Raw genomic sequence first — 19,723 nt, 5'->3', positions numbered from 1 at the left:
AAAGACAAATACAAGAAAAATATGGATGATATGTTAGACGTTGGATGTCTAATGCTTGCCACCATGACTCCTAAGCTTCAGAAGCAACATGAGGTCATGGTTGCATATAAGATTATTCAAAATCTCAAGGAAATATGTTAAGGGCAAGCACGTCAAGAGAGATATGAGACCTTTAAAACTCTATTTCAATGCAAAATGGTAGAGGGATCTCATATAGGAGCTCAAGTCATCAAGATGATGGACTACATCTAAACGTTGGAAAATTTGAGATTTCCACTCAAAGATGAATTAGCTACCAATGTTATCTTGCAATCATTGTCAGATAGATTTAACCAATTTTTCATTAATTTAAAAATAAATGAAATTAACAAGACTTTGCCACAGTTACGTGGCATGTTACAAACTGCTAAAATTAACATGAAAAAGGTTGGACCTAAGCCCATTCTGATGGTCCACAAGGACAAAGGAAATGGAAAGAAAAAGGCAACGACAAAGTCTAAGGGCAATGGTAAGGCCAAACCAAAAGGAAAAAAAATGCATTGAAACTCAAAGGGGGAAGTTATCAAGGAAGGAAAATGTTTCCATTGCAATAAGACCGGACACTGGAAGAGAAATTACCATGTTTACCTTGAAGAGGTTAAGAAGGCAAACACAAACGAAATGTTTGTTTTAGGTATTTGTTATTGATATTAATTTATAAACATCTATTTCTTGGGTATTAGATACCAGTTGTGGTTCTCATATTTGTGTTTATGTACAGGGACTGCAAAAGAGAAGGAATCTAGCTAAAGGAGACGTAGACCTATGAGTGAGAAATAAAGCAAGAGTTGATGCATTAGCTATGGGGACATATGTTTTATCTTTTCCTAAAAGACTTGATTTACATTTAGACGATTGTTATTTTGTGCCTAGTTTGACTAAGAACATTATTTCTATTTGTTGTTTGGATAAGATTGGTTTTGAGATTATTATTAACAATAATTGTTGTTCTTTTTATCTCGATAATGTTTTTTATGGTTTGACACAATTGGTTAATGGTCTCTATATTTTGGATCACGAAAAACCTTTTATAACATAAATACTAAAAGATCAAAAACAAATGACTTGAATCAAACTTATCTTTGACATAGTTGTTTAGGCCATATAAGTGAGAAACACATATCAAAACACCATAAAGATAGATTCTTAGATTCATTTGTTTTCGAACAATATGATGTATGCGAATTTTTCTTGTTGGGAAAATGACTAAAGCTCTTTTTAATAGTAAATGTGAGCGAGCAAGTGATTTATTGGGGTCAATACATAGTGATGTATGTGGGCCGATGAATACACAAACCAGAGGTGGATTCTATTACTTCATTACTTTCATCGATGACTTCAGTCGGTATTGGTATATTTATCTTATGCGCCATAATCTGAAGTCATTAAAAAGTTTAAGGAATTTAAAAATGAAATACAAAATCAACTAGGAAAGAGTATTAAGGCAATTTGATCAGATCGAGGTGGAGAATACATAAGCATAGAGTTTGATGAACTACTAAAATAATGTGGGATTTTTTCACAGCTTACACCACATGATACACCACAATGGAATGGAGTTTCTGAAAGAAGGAATCGAACACTATTAGACATAGTTTGATTGATGATGAGTCATAGTGATCTTTCGACTTCTTTTTAGGGACGTACACTTGAAACAGCCACTTTCACACTAAATCGTGTTCCATCTAAATCTGTTCAAAAGACATCATAAGAGATATGGACTGGAAGTATCCTAGTATGTCTTTTATGAAGATTTAGGATTGTGAAGCTTATGTAAAACATCATATGTTTACAAAGCTTGAACCAAAATCTCATAAGTATATATTGGTTAGATATCCTAAAGAAATTAAGGGGTACTATTTTTTCAACCCTAACGAGAACAAAGTGTTTATTTCTCGAACGGGAGTTTTTCTTGAAAGAGAATTTCTCTCAAATAAAGGGAAGGGTATAAATATTGAACTTGAAGAAATTAAAGAACAATAGATCAATGAACCTGAAGTTGAACATGTTTCACAAGTTGTTTAGGAACAATCAACATATTTAGAAACACAACCACTACACATATCCACAAGAGAATGTCATGCACCTGAGAGATTTGGATTTCTCGTTACCACACACGGAGATGTTCTTCTTATGGATCAAGATGAGCCTAGAACTTATCAAGAGATAGTGTCTAGCCCATACTCTGAGAAATGGCTTGAAGCAATGAGATATGAGATGGATTCTATGTCAGTAAACCAAGTGTGGACTTTGGTTAAACCACCTGAAAGGGTCAAACCTATAGGGTGTAAATGAGTTTTCAAGAAGAAAACTGACATGGATGGTAATTTACAAACATAAAAGGCATGATTAGTCGCTAAAGGTTTTTAACAAGTTCATGGTGTAGACTATGACAAACCATTCTCCCATGTAGCTATGTTTAAGTCCATCCAGATCTTACTCGCAACAGTTGCATTCCATGATTATGAAATCTGGAAAATGGACGTCAAAACCACTTTCCTTAATGGAAAAATCAAAGAGGATATGTATATGACACAACCAGAAGGTTTTGTAGCTCCAGTAAATGTTGGAAATGTTTGCAAGCTACAGAGGTCTATTTATGGACTAAAGCAAGCTTCTCAAAATTGGAATCTTCATTTCAATAATGCAATCAAATAATTTGGTTTTATCATAAATGAAGATGAGCCTTGTGTTTATAAGAATGCTAGTGGGAGCATTGTTTCTTTCCTAATCTTGTATGTAGACGACATACCCATCATAAGAAATAATATACCTACTTTACAGTATGTTAAGACTTGGTTAGGTAGTTGTTTTTCTATGAAAGATTTGAGTGAGACAGTATACACCTTATGAGTTAAAATCTATAGAGATAGATCAATATGACTTCTAGGTCTGAGTTAAAGCACATGTATGGACAAAGTGCTGAAAAGGTACTTGGATCGCTTGTGAGACCATCGAGTTGTTATTTCCGCTTCACCATGGGGTGGGTCGACGGTCCCAACAGTGGTATCAGAGCAAACCCTGGTGAAAATCACTGGGTTGCTGTTAAAAATATCATTAAGTACTTAAGAAGAAGTAAGGATAAATTTCTTGCCTATGGAGGGGAAGAATAGCTTAGTGTAAAAGGTTATACTGATGCCAGCTTCCAAACTGACAAGGATGACTAACGATCGTAACTGAGTTTTGAGTTTTGTCTTAATGGAGGTGTTGTGAGTTGGAAAAGTTCAAAGAAAGACATAGTAGTTGATTCTATAACAGAGGTTGAATACATTGCAGCCAGTGAAGTAATAAAAATTGTTGTTTGGAGAAATAAGTTCATATCGGAACTAGGGATTATTCCCAGGATATCAGATGCTGGAGAACTCCGTTGTAACAATAATGGAGCCACTGCACAAGCAAAGAAACCCATATCTCATCAACGGTCTAAGAATATTCTTAGGCACTTTCATCTTATTCAAGAGATTATAGATCCATGAGATGTGGAAATATGCAGAGTACACACGGATGATAACATTTTTGATCCCTTGACGAAGCCCCATACACAGCAAAGGCATGATCGTCACATTAAGTCACTCGGTATTAGATATGTGAGTGATTGGTCTTAGTACTAGTGGGAGATTGTTAGAGTATGCCCAAAGACCAATCATATTATGATTGTAATAATACATTTATTTACCAATTTTATTGAATAAAGGCATTGCCACTAATATTTTCAGTTATATGTCTATGTTTAACAATAAACTAAAAGATAATAAAGTTCATATAATAACATTATTATTATTAAAAGATCCATAGTCAAGTATTATTATGGGCATGAACAATAATAATACGCTTAAGACTAAAATGTTATTGATTGATGACAACGAGTTGTCATTGACATAGAAATGTCAGAATTGATACATTATTAAATTGTTAGAGAGCAATGTATTGGATTGACCCACCATGAGCATATGTCTTGGATTATTATGTGACAGTCATAACATTGCTCATGGTGATGACTATATGTATGATCCTCAGACTTGAGATCAATGATATCCTAACATATTTTGTTTTATGTTTTGATACAGTTAAACATGCTCCATAATTGGTTGCACTATAAAGATTGTTATTGAATATATCTCGATATATGTAGTGGAGTGTGTATGATTAAGATAGGATTTGTCCTTCTTACATAGTAGGAAATATATCACAGGCTACTTGATTGAGTGAGACTAGAAATGCATGGTCATGCTCGAATAAGTTGATATGAGATATCACAAATTATTCGTTAATTATAGTCTACTCTAGATATCAAGAAACAATAGATGGGTTATACAAGTGTGACTATTCCAAGACTTGTGTCTATTCTAGATAAAAAAAACAAAACGATGTAATACATAAAAGAGTTAATCACGAATATGATATGTCGAATCATAATTTCTTGTAAATTAGGTGACAATAATATATGGCTAGATGTCACTCATTGTATGTAATATAAGAATTGATCTAATAATTAATACTAATGTTACAAGAACCTACAAGGTCACACCCTAGGATTGAAACGAACAAAGATGCACAATTTGTTGTACATTACTAAAACATATCTAGAGTTAGTATATGTATATTTGATATACATATGATTTTAATTATCCCGAATATAGTAAGTAAACATTAAAAGAATGTAATTCTAATTATAACTCTTTTAATAGATACTTAATTCGGAATAATTAAATAAGAGTTTAAATAAACGTTAAAGAATGTAATTCGAATTATAAGCCTTTAATGAATATTTAATTTGAATTAATTAAATAAGATTTTAATTAATTCAAAATAACTTAAAATCCCTAATATGTTAGGGTAACTCGGATATTTAAAGTGAGGTAAGGTCTTGCAGCCGTTTTTTTTTTTCTTCAGTTCTTTTTCTCAAAACTATTTTTGGGAAAAGTAAATTTTGCTCTCAATTGGGTGAACTGAGTAGAGGTCGAGACGTTTTTTCATGGAGGCTTACGATTTGAATCGTTCATGATCACCATTAGTCGCTGTTGTCTTTGCTGTTTTTCAAGGAACCCATTGTAAGTATTTGCATCATTTCTTCCTGATTTTGGTTTTGCGTACTTGGATCGCTGGTGAGACCGTCGAGTAGTTGTTTCCGCTGCACCATGGGATGCGCTGACAATCCCAACATATGCTCGATAATGGATGTCGAGTTATGTGGAATTCTTGAAGGATTTGACTAGGCTCAGGACATCGGAGTCCGACATGTTTTTTAGATCGATAATATGGACATATTTTTTATGCTGAAACAAGGAAGACGGATGAACCTGAATTCACATTTGCGATCCCATATTGTTGATTTGCTGAGCAGAAATTGGAATTTGGAGGTGATGTATGTGTTCCGTAAAAGAAATCAAGTAGCGGATGGTATGGCCAAATTAGCTTGGATCTTTCCTTTTGGTCGTCACAACTTCTGGCTTCCCCAGTAAAGCTGCAAAGTCTGTATCAAATGGAAACAGGAGGTTCACTACTCCTATTGAAATAGTTAGTTTGATATGCAATTCAACTCTTTTATATTTAAAAAATTCGCACGACCCACCAATTAATTATGCAGACTAATCGCCATGTAATTATTTTAATGGTATTTATTATAATTATACTTATAGATAAGTAATTAAGAAGCCAATTCATGAATTTTGGATTTCACAACATATCTAGTACTATATTTTTAAATTATTTATATTTATTTAATTAATTTTTAAAATCCATCAAGTGACCTTAGCACTGAAAGAGAATGTTCTCCTATAGGTTGTAGATTCGAACAATTACGTTTACAGAATGTGTACGCTATCAATTAACTATAAAAATTCTTAAGAGACACTATCTTATAATATATAATCACCCCTAAACTATTAAAATAAATAAATTTTATCTTTCATACTAAAAAAAAGAAAATAAATGAAATTAACACACGTTTAATGGAAGATAGTTCATAAGACCATATAAAGAATTACGAAGAGGCGCTATCTATCATTAAATGACATCTAAGATTAAAGTTATTTTGAGATAAATCTAACATAAATACTTTAAAAATATAATATCGAACATGTGAGAGATCCGAAGTCCCCTAACACAAAACAATAGCATTTCCAAAATGTCATGTGTCGTAATCGTCATTCGGGTGGTCTCAGAACAGGGTTCTGGCTTGAATTGATGTGTTGGAGTCACCACCGATCATTTTAAATTAGGTTGATCGGACACCTTAACTTACCATTTATCTGATTTGCGTTTTACCAGAAATTAATCGGATTCGGGAGTCGATTACGGTTAAGGAAGGATTAGCACTCTTGTATTGCCCTTTCAGTAACAATTTGATTTCTTGGTAGTCTTAATTGCGAAAATTAAAAGTTAAATTAAAATTTAAAAGTTTGATCTGAATTACTAACCTTTGATCAATTTAAAATTGCCTAAAAAAAGTAAATTAATGTTAAAAAAAATGGCTAAATTAAAAATATAAAGAGAAATAAATAAAATAATGTTGCGTTTAAATTATAAATATTAGAGAGGATTATACTAAAATAAATCAAAATTTAGGGGACAAATTGACACTAAAGGTGAGTTGTAGAAAGAAATAAAAAGGTTAGGGTACCAAATTGCAAAATATAAAAAAAAATATAAATAGGGGTTAAATTGAAATAATTCAAAATTCAAGGAAAAAATTACAACATATGACCAAAACGAACTAGGCATCAAACCTTCAAGGACTACGAAAATAATTAAAATATTTAGTAATTGCACATTAGTCCCCCTATAAATAGCCTTTAAATCCTCATTTTCATTCATTTTCAACATTAAACCAAATCCGCCAAAATCCTCTCAACTATTTCTTCACCAACTTAACTGGCCTATGACCGACCACCCTCCCCGACGAGATACAGCTTCCCGGACCATCGTTCTGATCGCCTCCTCCGGTGGTCGGGAACCTAAAACCTACCCCTTTCGAAAACTCTCAACACCCCGAGGCTGAAACCGACCCCAAATACCAAGAAAACACCTCTACCGACGTAAATCTAAGAAAAGATTTTTGGTTTTATCTTTTTTTTTGTGAAGTCTTTTTGCTTTCTTGGCGATCGCTCTCCTTCTGATGCTAGACCGATGATAACCTTGAACTTTTTTGGGATTTTTTACTAACTATGTGAATCATTTTTGCTTGACTTGCTCCTTCTTCTTTGTTGTACGATACCTTTGTTATATATTGTTTGGTTGCTCTCTGGGTTTCTCTTGGTTTTTCTCTATCGTATATATAACCCCTCCGACGGGGTTGTTTTTGACTATAGTGAGATGGTGCAGTCCCGATATGTTGGGGATTTTGCACGTTTGCACTTCATTGTTGAACTTGATCAGAAAATCAGGGAAATATTTTCCTTTTGCTTCTATTTCACTTCGAAAATTTTGGCCAGTTGGTGGCCTTGTTGGTGCGTGACTTCCAAGCACTGTTGATTGGTGGTCTGGTGCATTTTCGACTGTTGGATCAAAAGGTCAGATCCAACGGCCCTGGTTGTGCAGCGCTGGTGTAAAACATTGGAACCTTAATCTGTCAGTCAGACTATTGGGCTTCATTTGTTGGGCTCCCATCTGGTTTGCTTACTGGATAGGTTAGCAGGCCCAATTGAGCTTCCTTATTGGACCTGATCTTTGGATTTTTTGACTCTTTGGAACTAAAGACAAAATCGAAAAAATAATATCAATATAATAATAAATAGTAGTATGTAATATATAATAAATATAATGTAACTATAACTAATATAATATAATACTATAATAATAATATAATCTACAATATACTATAATATATAATATAAGTATAATATTATACTTTAATATATATTATATAATATAAATATGTATAATATATATTACTATAATATGTATTATATAATATATATTTTATAATATATGATATATATAATATAATACTACTATATAATATATAATATCCCGAACGCAAATAGGTGTCTACAGCTGCCCCTCTTTGCCCATTATCGTGTAACTAGAATAGGGCAAAGATAAAAGAAATTGTTTTCGTTCATCGTGTATGGGCCTCTTATTCCAATATCCTCCATTGTGGAGTTGAAATTCGACTTAGAAGAATTCAGTTAGAAATGGCTCCCTGGTATTAAGTTGAATTATGGAAAATTCCTTCATCGTGAAGTTGAGTCAATCTTCAGATGTCTTAGAGCACAATATCCTTCCTCGTGAAGTTGAAACCGTCCCTTCTTCATGAAGTTGAGTCAAGGATGTTTCAAGCATGGTATCATTCACTATGAAGTTGAAATTTAGCTCGATGCCTGGGTTAGGCGGTAATTCCTCGCCGTTAAGTTAAGATAAACCGTAATTGATTTGAGTCTTCTACTAGTCCAATATCCTTTATTGTGAAGTGGAAATTTGACTTGATGACCTTAGTTGAGAAATAGTTCCTTTCCATTGAGTTGAACTATGTTGTAGATGACTCCTTCGATATCCTTCGTTGTGAATTTGAAATCGTGGGTCACTCCTTCTTAATGAAGTTGAGTCCAAAATTGAATGCTTTTCTGAGTTGAATGTCCTTCACTATGAAGTTGAAATCCAATTTGTATTGTTTTTAATCTTGAGTGTTCTTTGAGTTCAATATCCTTCATTGTGAAGTTGAAATTGACTCTGACAAAGATCTGCAAAATTGTACCCATGTGTGCAATGCTATATATGAAAAGTTCTTATATATGCCTAAAATGCATATGCAAAATATGTTATTTTAGGATTTTCTATCTGAGAGAGAAATCTCAATCTCTTTCTGTCAATCTTGATTTCTCTGGCGTTTCATGATTCTTGTCAATCTTTATTTTATGATTCTTGATTCGTGATTTTTTTATCCTCAACGGGCTTTGTACTGGTACCCTTTTGGGAATTTTTGTTTCAGAAAGAAGTCTTGATTTTGTTCTGTGAATTTGATTTTGATCTTTAATTGATGCCTTTTTTACTCCTCAATGAGTTTTGATCTAATATATGTGTCATTCTTTCGAGTATTGTGCAAGAACCTTTATATGCTTTCAAACACCTGTACTTCTCAGAAAATATTTGTGCAGTAATGCACAATTATCTTTTTCAAGGTGAATAAATCATTCTTATTCAAATTCAATTCAAGATTCTAAGAAATTGGTTTATCTTAGAAAAATGACCATATTTATTTATAAGGAAAAATTAAATTCATGACAAACATTTTAAAAAAGAAGATATTCGAAAAAGATAAATAGGTGCTCCAAATATTGATAATGTGGACGTCTTTGAACTAACACGTCGCTAGATGACTTTAAGAGTAGCTTTTGCCAAGGGGGCTTTAAAAATTGTGACAATGTTTGAAAGGGTGCAAAGCTCCTCCCAAATTATTAAGTCTCCGAGGACTTAGATGTCGTGATGCTTTATAGTCTTGATCCAAGACCTCCCCGTATGAATCCTAGATCATTACCCAAGCCACTCTTTCAAGTTTTCAACTTGGATCCTCCCTTGGTTTCAATATTCCCTTTGCGGTTTTCATCTTGGACCCATCTTTTATTTTTCTCTTTTTGGTTTTTCAATATAAAGTACCCTTTTGGGTTTTCACTCTAAACATTTTTTCAATCTTCGACTTAGGGATCCCTTTCAGGTTTTCACCCTAAACAAAATATATTTTGACTGTATCAGATTTAACTGGATTGGGTAGTTCGGGCCCGTCAATTTTGGTCAATATTAGTGCTCCTCCCGAGAAGGCCTTTTTCACGACATAATGCCCTTTTTAATTCGACATCCATTTTCCTCAGAATTGTTTTTGAATTAGCAAAATCCTTTTTAGCACGATATCTCCTTCATGGAATACTCTTGGGCACTCCTTCTTATTATGCACCCGAATCATTCGTTTTTGGTAGAGTTGACCATGGTGAATGGATTTCAACCTCTTCTCCTCTATTAACTTCAATTAATCATATCAAGTTTGCGCCCATTCTACGTCATCCAGCTTTACTTCTGAGAAAAATCAGAGTGATGGGATTTTCACCTTAATGGGAAATACAACCTTCATCCCAAATGCTAATAAAAATAGGGTTGCCCCAGTCAAGAAGTCTGCACCGAAGTTTGATAAGAAAACAAGACAAAGGGTAACTTTTTGTGTCAGTCTTTGTACGTCTCAATCATTTTCTCCATTATTTTCTTGATATTTTTGTTTGTTGTCTCTACCGCTCCATTCATCTTTGGTCGGTAAGCAGTAGAGTTGTGATGCTTTATGTTGAATTATTCACATGCAACATCCATCATTATGTTGTTTAAATTGGTTGCATTATAGATAATGATTCTTTCTGGTAAACTATACCGATATATGATCTCTTTTTTCAAGAATTTACAAATAGTGGACTCAGTGACATTAGCATATGATACAGCTTCCACCTATTTGGTAATGTAGTAAATTGCCACAAGGATGAATCGATGCCCGTTTGAAGATTTTGGATGGATTTGTCCGATAACATCCTGCCCACATAGAAAAAGGACATGGAACCGTCAGCACATGAACATGACAAGACAGGACATTTATTTTATCTCCATAGACTTGGAACTTATAACATCATCTGGTATAGTTGATGCAGTCACTTTCCAATGTGGACCAAAAATATCTATATCTCATAACTTATCTTGCCATCATATGACCATTTGTATGAGTTACACACACTCCGTCATGCACCTCTTCGAAGATCATCTTTGCCTCTTCTTCATCCATACATCTTAACAAGAATTGATCATAACTTTTATTGTATAAGACTTCTTCATCAAAAACATATCATGCTTCTATTCTTCTAATTTTTCTTTTGTCATTTTCAGTAGATCATTCTGGATAGCTTTGATTTTTGATGCACTGCAGAATGTCAAGGTACCATGGGTTCTTGTCTTTTACTTCTTCGATGTGATAATAATGAGTTGGGTACTCGTATGACTGCATGTTGATTGGCATCATGTTGAATTCCCCACCAACCTTAAATGTTGTTGACAAGGTAGCTAAGACATATGACACCTGATTCTCTTCTCTAGGCATGTAATGAAAAGTGACTTCATCAAACTCTTGAAGTAAATCCAAAATTAACTTTCTATACTCCACTAATTTGGTATCTTTTGTTTCCCATTCTCCTCAAATATGATAAACACTAAGATAGAATCCCCATACACCCTTAAAGTTTTATGTTTTGTCCAATAGCAACTCAAATCCCCAAAACACGGACTTTATATTCCGTTATGTTGTTAGTGCAATCAAAGTTCAACCTTCTAGTGAGAGGGTAATGGTTTCCTTTGGGTGAGACCAATATAGCCCCAATATCATACCCTAACGCATTCTATGCACCATTGAAGTGTACTTTCAAGGAATCACATGTGGAAATGTTTGCTCCTTCTAAAGATATAGCCATCAAGTCTTCATTTGGGAAGTCGAAGTCCAATGGTTCATAGCTTTCATAAGCTCTACTTGCTAAGAAGTTAAATAAGACACTTCTCTTTATAGCCTTTTGACTCATGCACTCAATGTTGAATTCTAATAATATCATCTGCCATCGGGTTAACCTTCTAGAGAGCGGGTACACCCATCATGAATTTTAGTGGAACTAACTTAGAAATTAACCAAATAGTATAGTATAGCATATATTGCCTGAGCCTTCGTGTAGCCCATACTAGAGTGCAATAAACTTTTCAATTGGTGGATATTTGACATCGATATCAGTAAACTTTTTGCTAAGGTAGTAAATAGCTCTTTCCTTTTCTCCCAGATTCATTATGTTGCCCTAGGACATATCCCATTGAATTCTCAAAGATTGATAGATATAAGAACAAAGGTTTGCCTGGAATATGAGACATTAAAATAGGGGTGTGAGACAAATACTACTTTATTTTCACGAATGCAAGTTGGCAATCATCATCCCATTTCCCATAATTATTCTTTCGAAAAAGAAGGAAAATTGGATCACACTTATCTATTAATTGAGATATGAACCGAGCAATGTAATTTTATCTACCCAGAAAACCTTGAAATTCTTTCTTTGTTCGTGGGAGAGGTAAACTTTGGATGGCTTTGCTTTGTTTGGATCAACCTCGATGTCTTTCCTGCTAACAACGAAGCCTAACAGCTTTCCAGATATTACTCCGAATATGTATTTGTTTGGATTCAACTTCAATTGGAACTTTCTCAGTCTTTGTAAGAGTTTCCTCAGATTCTCAATATGTTCATCTTTAGTTTGTTCTTTGACACTCATATCGTCAATATAGACTTCAATCTGTTTATGCAACATGTCTTGAAACAAGGCCACCATAGCCATTTGGTAAGTTGCCCCATCATTCTTTAATCTGAAGGGCATCACCTTGTAACAAAATATTCCCCACATTGTGATGAATGTAGTCGTCTCCATGTCATCTGGATGCATCTTAATCTGGTTGTATAATGAGAAACTGTCCATGAATGAGAAAAAAGAATTTTTGGCTATATTATCCATCAGAGTATCTATGTGCGGTAATGGAAAGTTGTCTTTAGGACTTGTTTTGTTGAGGTCTCGATAATCAACACACATGTGTACTTTTCCATCCTTCTTTGGTATCAGCACTATGTTAGCTACCCACTTTGGATACTTGGATACTTGAAGAAAACCAGCATCAAATTGCTTCTTGACTTCTTCTCTTATCTTAAGAAGCATTTCAGACCTTATTCTCCTTAGTTTTTGTTGTACGGGTTTGCACTCTAGCTTGATTTTTAGTTTTTAGACCACCATATCCGTGTCTAGTCCAAGTATATCTTGGTAAGACCATACAAACACGTCTTTGTACTCCTGAAGTAACTCTATCAAACTTTTTCCTTTCTTTAGACAAGAGTGTTGGGCCAGTTTTAACCTCCTTATTTTGTTCTTCAGTGTCCAAATTCAAAACCTCAATTTTCTCTTCATGGGACAAGATTTGGGTGTCTTCCCTTTCCACCATTCTTAATAATTCAGAACGTAAGTTGCACTCTTCTTCGTTATCACATTCATCGATTTCCCCTAGACAATTGAGCTTCTCAAAATCGATTTACAGGTCAAAATCATCATTATCCACATCATTAACATCTAAAAACCTGAAAGGAAAAGAGGGGAATATATATATATATGTGTGTGTGTGTGTGTGTGAGAGAGGAAAAATATCCCACATAGAACATAGAAACAAATATTATATATATATATATATATATGAAAAAAGAAGTGAAATGAAGAAATGTTTGCCAGGAAGCAAAATTGCATCTTTTATAGAAATATAAATAAAAACAGTTCATCAATCCTTACAAAAGATCACCTATTTCCCCGGGTATAGGCAAATAGGGAAAGTTTGAGTATTACTCTGACAGAGATTTGAAAACCACATGTAGTTCTTCAGCAGTCCAGTTGTTAAGCATGAACCTAAGAGGTAATGGACGGATTCCATTATATCAACATCCTAAGCATCATCCGTTGTTATAGCATTGATACTCAAGTTTTTTAGAGCTTTCTCTATATCATGTAAGGTCATCATTGTTTCTCCCTCAAAAAATTAACCACTAGACCTGAATATATTGTGAAGAGGTAGAAAAACCATTGGTTCCCATTGAATTTCTTCCCCAGTCAATCTTGCATTTCTTCTTTCTTGGCACTTCTAAATTTATTTCCTTCGTTGCTGATGACTGGGCTGATATCTAAGCCCAAATTGATCCAACTTGGCAATAGGAAAATAGGGTTGATTCTTTCTAATAGAGAACTCTCAAACCCTCTTCCTATCCTTGCACCTCTCCCCAATGTCTGCTTGATTTCCATCTTGGTGCATTATGAGAGTATAGGCTTGGAAAATTTTACCCCCTTCAGCCATAAAGGTGGCATTAACAAACTCTAGTGAGTGAAATGGACACTCCAGAGATTCCTCGTTCACATCTATTTAAGGGGCATCAGTGGACACGCTTGTCACTATGTCTTCCTCATCATTAATGATTATAAGAGACCCGTCAATAACAAATTTGACATTCTGATGAAGTGTTGATGGTACTGCCCCAGCTTGATGAATCCATGGCCTTCCTAAAATGTAGTTGTAAAAAGGCATAATGTCTATCACCAGGAACTCTATGTTGTACATTACAGGCCCAATGGTTAATGGTACTTCAATTTTGCCAAGTACCTCCATATTCGTTCCATAAAATGCTTGAACCACACTCTAGCATGCTCTTATGTGGTAAGTATCCATCGATAGCCTTTTAAGAGTGACCAAATGCATTACATTAAGGGTGGAACCATTGTCCATTAAGACACTTGGCAAAGCATGCCCTTTGCAATGAGTAGTGATGTGTAATGCTTTGGCCCGGCCCCTTCCTCCAGACGGAATCTCATCAACAGAAAATGAGATAAGGTTATCAGCTTGAACGTTGTTAACCATTTGATCCAGCTTATTTATTGGTATGTCCTTTGTTACAAATGTCTGATTTAAGACCTTCAATAGTGCCTCTCTGTGTGCTTTCGAACTCAGCATTAATGCCAACATTGAGATATGTGTTGGAAACTATGTAATTATTCCATAATGTTATATTCATTGGTCTTTAAAATCTTTAAGAACTCGACCGCTTCCTCCTCTTTTATTGGCTCGTTTACTATTGGTTCATCCTCTCTGAATGGGTCAAGTGTTCTCTAGGTTAAGTTAGAATTTTAGGAGTAGAACTTCCCAATAATATGCCCCACTTCATTTACATCGTCCTTCATAGAACTCACTTAGCATTCATACTTCCAAGGTACTTATTTGTTGTCATTATAAGGGAAAGCTCATGATGCTATTATCACTACTTTTTTTGGTGTCCTATCTTCTATCTTCTCTTTAAGAGTGATTATCAAACAGAAATCTGTGCCATATCTCTTATCAAATGAATCTCCAGTCGCAAAAACATCTGCTTATGGAGCGTCATTACTTTCCTCGTAGAATTCCAGCTCTTTCATGTCCATCGTTAGCTGGATTAAAGACCTAAATTCAGAATATTCTTTCATATCATATTCGTCTTCATTGTAATAACAACAATGATTACCACCTTCGTATTCTGATATGCTATGATGCGGTGCAAGAAATCATACCTTTACCATTTGCTTCCATACTCAAGCTATGGTCTTGACTTTCTGGCTTTTTTCCATGATGATTGCATTAACCTCGTTTTCTTGGTAATTAGTCAGAGTGTTTTGTTCAACATTAGGTGACTGAATTATTGAAATTAATCTAGTTCTTATTGCGCATTCCTTGGACAATCCTCTTAAAAGTGAAGCAGTTCTCAATAGTATGACCCAGGACACCACCATGATATTCACAGTGTGCATTCTCATCATACCGCCTGGGGTATGGGGGTTTTAGAGGTTCTACTGGGTATGGTGACACTACATGTGTAACACCCCCAGCCTATACTATTGAAAACATTTTGATATTTCGATATAACAAATTAAGTTAAATGAATTTTAAGATTTTCCAAAAATATTTTCTAAGTATATTCGATATAATTATTCGAATATCAAAATAATACTCCAAATCTTTCAAATGTCATTTTTAATCCTTACTCAAGTGTAAAATTAAGTTTTAATCTTAAAATAATTTCAAAACGATTTTACAAAATATTTCGAACCATCTCAAAACCAAAAATTCCAGATTTCTCATAGGGAACCGATTCCCCCCCAAGGGGGTACCGATTCCCCCTGAATTGTTTGGCTCCGAGAATTCTAGTATGCTCAGAGGGAAACGATTCCCCCCCCAGGTGGTACCGATTCCCCCTGTTTAACGGTCGAAATATTTGAATTTTACACTTAGGGAACCGATTCCCCTTAAGGGGTACCGATTCCCCCCACGCCCCAAACTGTTTTATTAATTGATTTCACACTAAAACGGCTATATTATCTTCATTAATGATCCCCAACGTTCAAAAGTGATTCAAGGTGTATTTAAGCAAGCTTAGAAGCCATTGATCAATAACAAGAAACATCAAGTAACTAGAATCAAGAGAGAATCAAAGAGAAAGCATCAAACCTCAAGTTTGAGCATTTCAAGCCTATTTTTCATTCAATATTCATTTTGCTTTCAAGAACACTTATTGTGCTCAGTTGTATTCATTCTTGAGTGTTCTTTTCTTTGTTCTAGAATTGTACAAACAATCTACCTTGTGAGGATTTCCTTGTAAGTTTGCAAATTTGTATTGTTCTCTTTGGGAGAGAGTGTTCTCAAGAATTTGGGGTATAATTCTTGAGGGTTTTTAAGGTTACTCTTTGTCCTCAAAAGAAAGACAAATTAGTGAATTTGTAGAAATCCTTAGTGTGGATAGCTAAGGTAGTGGATGTATACTTTGGTTGAGAAAGTCGAACCACTCTAAATCGTTGTGCAATTTCTTTCAATTTTCTGCAAAAGCTTCCACCAAAATTTTTATTACCAATTCACCCCCTCTTGGCCGATTCCGTCAATCGATTAACTCAATAATTGGCATCAGTGCATAACTCATTTGAAGGTTTAATCGCCTCTTGAGTCGATTCGGGAAGAGTTATATCGATAATCAAAGTCATCAATGGCTTCTACTTCAAACTTCGACTCCGGTCTCGATTCGATACCCGTCAACAAGCCTCTTTTCTTCAATGGGGCTAATTATGCCTATTGGAAAAATAGGATGATGTACTTCATTCATGCAAGTGACATGGGAGCATGGAATGTCGCAGAAGAATGATACTCCAAGCCTCTCACTCATCCAAGATTATGGAGTGAAGGAGAGATAAAAATGTTCCAGCTCAACTCTAAAGTCATCCATATCATATTTTGTTCTCTTGGACCAGATGAATACGGAAGAGTTTCATCTTGTACAACCGCCAAAGAAATATGGGACAAACTTCAAGTCACTCATGAAGGTATCGATGAGGTAAAAGAAATCTAAAATTAGTATTCTAACGCATAGCTATGAAAATTTCAGGATGAAACCAAATGAAGATATCAAAGCTATGATGGATAGATTTTGAACGATTGTCAATGGTCTCAAATCATATGGAGAGATCATTTCAAACGAAAAGCTTGTGAGGAAGTTATTCTACTCCCTCCCAAAATCGTGGCAATCAAAGAAGACGGCAATCATCGAGTCTAAGGATCTAACATCCTTAACTCTTGAAGAGCTAATCGGTTCACTCCTCACTCATGAAATGATGCTTGAAGATGAGGTGGACCTTGATAAGATTGAAGAGACACCAAAGGAAAAGGAGAAGAAGAAAAACATTGGAGTTGCTCTCAAATCCACAAAAAATAAGAGTGATTCGGATGACGATGACGATGACGAGGAAATGGCATTGTTTTCCAAACGGTTCAGAAAAATGATGAGACCTTACCGAGGAAGAAAATTCAAACGAAATGAAGGCCTCAAAAATGAACCAAAAGATAAGGACCCGATCATTTGCTATGAATGCAAAAAGCTGGGGCATGTCAAATATGATTGCCCACAACTGAAGAGAAATGGTCAATCAAAGAATAAGCACAAGGCTCATGTGGCTACATGGAGCGATGAAGAAGGTCCAATGAAGAGGAACAAGAAGTAGCAAACTTGTGCTTGATGGCATTCGGGGGAGATTCTAAGGTAACCTCTAACTCATCTGATTTTAATGATTTATCCTATGATGAGTTATTAGAGGAATATAATGGGTTGGCTACGGATTATGAGAAATTGTTTTTAAAATATAAAAAAGATGTTTCAAAATTGAAAAATGAAAATAAACTCATATCTAAAACCAACAACGATCTTGAAAGTAAAATCAAAGTTTTGCAAATCAAACTAGAAGAGTTTTGAAAAGAAAAAATTGGATTTGCAAAATTTACTTTCAAAGGTCAATGATGATCATCAAAAGAAATTTGATGATCTTAAAACTTCTTTTGATAAAGTTGGAACAAAACGTTTTGAAAATGGAGAAAATTCAAAATCCAACTTTGTTAGAAAAAGTTTTAAAAACTGCAATCATAGAGGTCCCCAAAGAACCTCTAATGGAAAAATCGTTAGAAGTATATGGGTTCCTAAAGAGCTCATTACTACTAAAGATAAGGATATCCTACACAAATGGATACCTAAGGGGACTAGGATTTTGGAAACTAATGAATATGGACCCAAAAGAATTTGGGTACCAAAAATTATAAATTAATCTATGTTTGTAGGAAAAAGAGCATTGCTACAAGGCACGGGAAACAAATCCAAATTCATGGTACCTTGATAGTGGATGCTCAAGACACATGACCGGAGATAAAAACCGGTTCATTGAGCTTAACGCCAAAAATAGAGGAGAAGTGACTTTTGGTGATGATTCAAAAGGTCACATTGAAGGTATTGGTACTATTGGTAATACCTCTTCCATACAAATTAAGAATATTTTATATGTGAATGGATTAAAGCATAATCTATTGAGTATTAGTCAATTTTGTGATAAGGGATTCAATGTCATGTTTGATATTAATGGTTGTAAAGTCATTGACATTGCATCTAATCGGATTATGCTTGTTGGTCATAGAATAGGAAACATATACATGGTGCACTTAGATTCTATTGATATGACTAATTTGTGCCTAGTTTCTAAGGATGAACATGATAGTTGGTTATGGCATAGGGGACTAAGACATGCTAGTATGAGTATTTTACAACGGCTAATTCAAGGTGATTTAGTTCGAGGGATGCCTAAGCTTAAATTTGATAATGATAAAATCTGTGATGCTTGTGCTAAAGGAAAACAAAAGCGAGTTTCTTTTAAATCCATTAATGACGTATCAACTAGTAGAGTATTACAATTGATCCATATAGATCATTTTGGGCAAACTAGGACTACTAGCTTGGGTGGAAAACAATATGCATTTGTCTTGGTAGATGACTATTCTAGATATACTTGGGTTCTATTCTTAAGTACTAAAGATGAAGCATTAGAAAAATTCATCACATTTTCAAAAGTAATCCAAAATGATAAAGATTACTCTATAACTAGTGTTAGGATTAATCATGGCACTGAATTTGAAAATCTTAGATTTACTGAGTTTTGTAATTCTAATGGTATTAGTCACAATTTTTCAGCACCTAGAACCCCTCAACAAAATGGAGTTGTAGAGAGGAAAAATTAAACTTTAGAAGAAATGGCTAGAACCATGCTTTGTGAAAATAATTTGCCAAAATATTTTTGGGCGGAAGCCACAAATACCGCTTGTTATGTTGTAAATCGAGTAATGATTAGGCCAATTTTAAAGAAAACTCCATATGAAGTTTTCAAAAATAAAAAGCCTAACATTAGCTATTTTCATCCTTTTGGATGTAAATGTTTTGTTTTGAACAACGGTAAAGAAAACCTTGGCAAATTTGATACTAAAAGTGATGAAGGAATTTTTCTGGGTTATTCCTTAAATTCTAAAGCTTATCGAGTATTTAATAAAAGAACTTTAGTTGTAGAAGAGTCTATACATGTTGTTTTCGATGATAATCCCCTTCCGAGGAAGGATTCTTGTGTTAACGATGATATAGGGATTATAAATATAAATGACGTTAGACATGACGTTGGAGAATCATCATCAAAGGAAGAAACGGAAGCTGAGGAAACTCATGATCCCCTCGAGAATCCAACCATTGAAGAAAGGGAAGTATCTTATCCAAGAGAGTACAACTATG

At 34.5% G+C, this 19,723-nt stretch overlaps 1 protein-coding gene across 1 annotated transcript; it reads right to left on the bottom strand.

Annotated features, from left to right (window-relative positions):
* Positions 1-12,032: 12,032 nt before the first annotated feature.
* On the bottom strand, positions 12,033-13,023 carry LOC120129682. The gene is made up of 2 exons (XM_039147131.1): positions 12,862-13,023; positions 12,033-12,329 (listed from the first exon to the last, which is right to left on the bottom strand). Exons 1-2 carry the CDS (start codon positions 13,021-13,023, stop codon positions 12,033-12,035), a joined length of 459 nt encoding a protein of 152 aa, XP_039003062.1.
* Between the last annotated feature and the right edge of the window lie 6,700 nt (positions 13,024-19,723).

Source organism: Hibiscus syriacus, unplaced genomic scaffold, assembly GCF_006381635.1.
Source record: "Hibiscus syriacus cultivar Baekdansim isolate YM2019G1 unplaced genomic scaffold, ASM638163v2 tig00110503_pilon, whole genome shotgun sequence".
Classification (NCBI taxonomy): domain Eukaryota; kingdom Viridiplantae; phylum Streptophyta; class Magnoliopsida; order Malvales; family Malvaceae; genus Hibiscus; species Hibiscus syriacus.
The sequence above is the reverse complement of the archived record's forward strand: the minus strand, read 5'-3'. Positions and strand labels throughout refer to the sequence as shown.

What these genes read in the sequence shown, in the direction of transcription:
- LOC120129682 (XM_039147131.1), bottom strand. Translation starts at nt 13,023, where the DNA reads ATGGTGGAAAGGGAAGACACCCAAATCTTGTCCCATGAAGAGAAAATT. An exon ending in CTTCAGGAGTACAAAGACGT is followed by an intron (nt 12,330 to 12,861) that starts GTTTGTATGGTC and finishes TTGCATAAACAG; the next exon opens with ATTGAAGTCTATATTGACGA.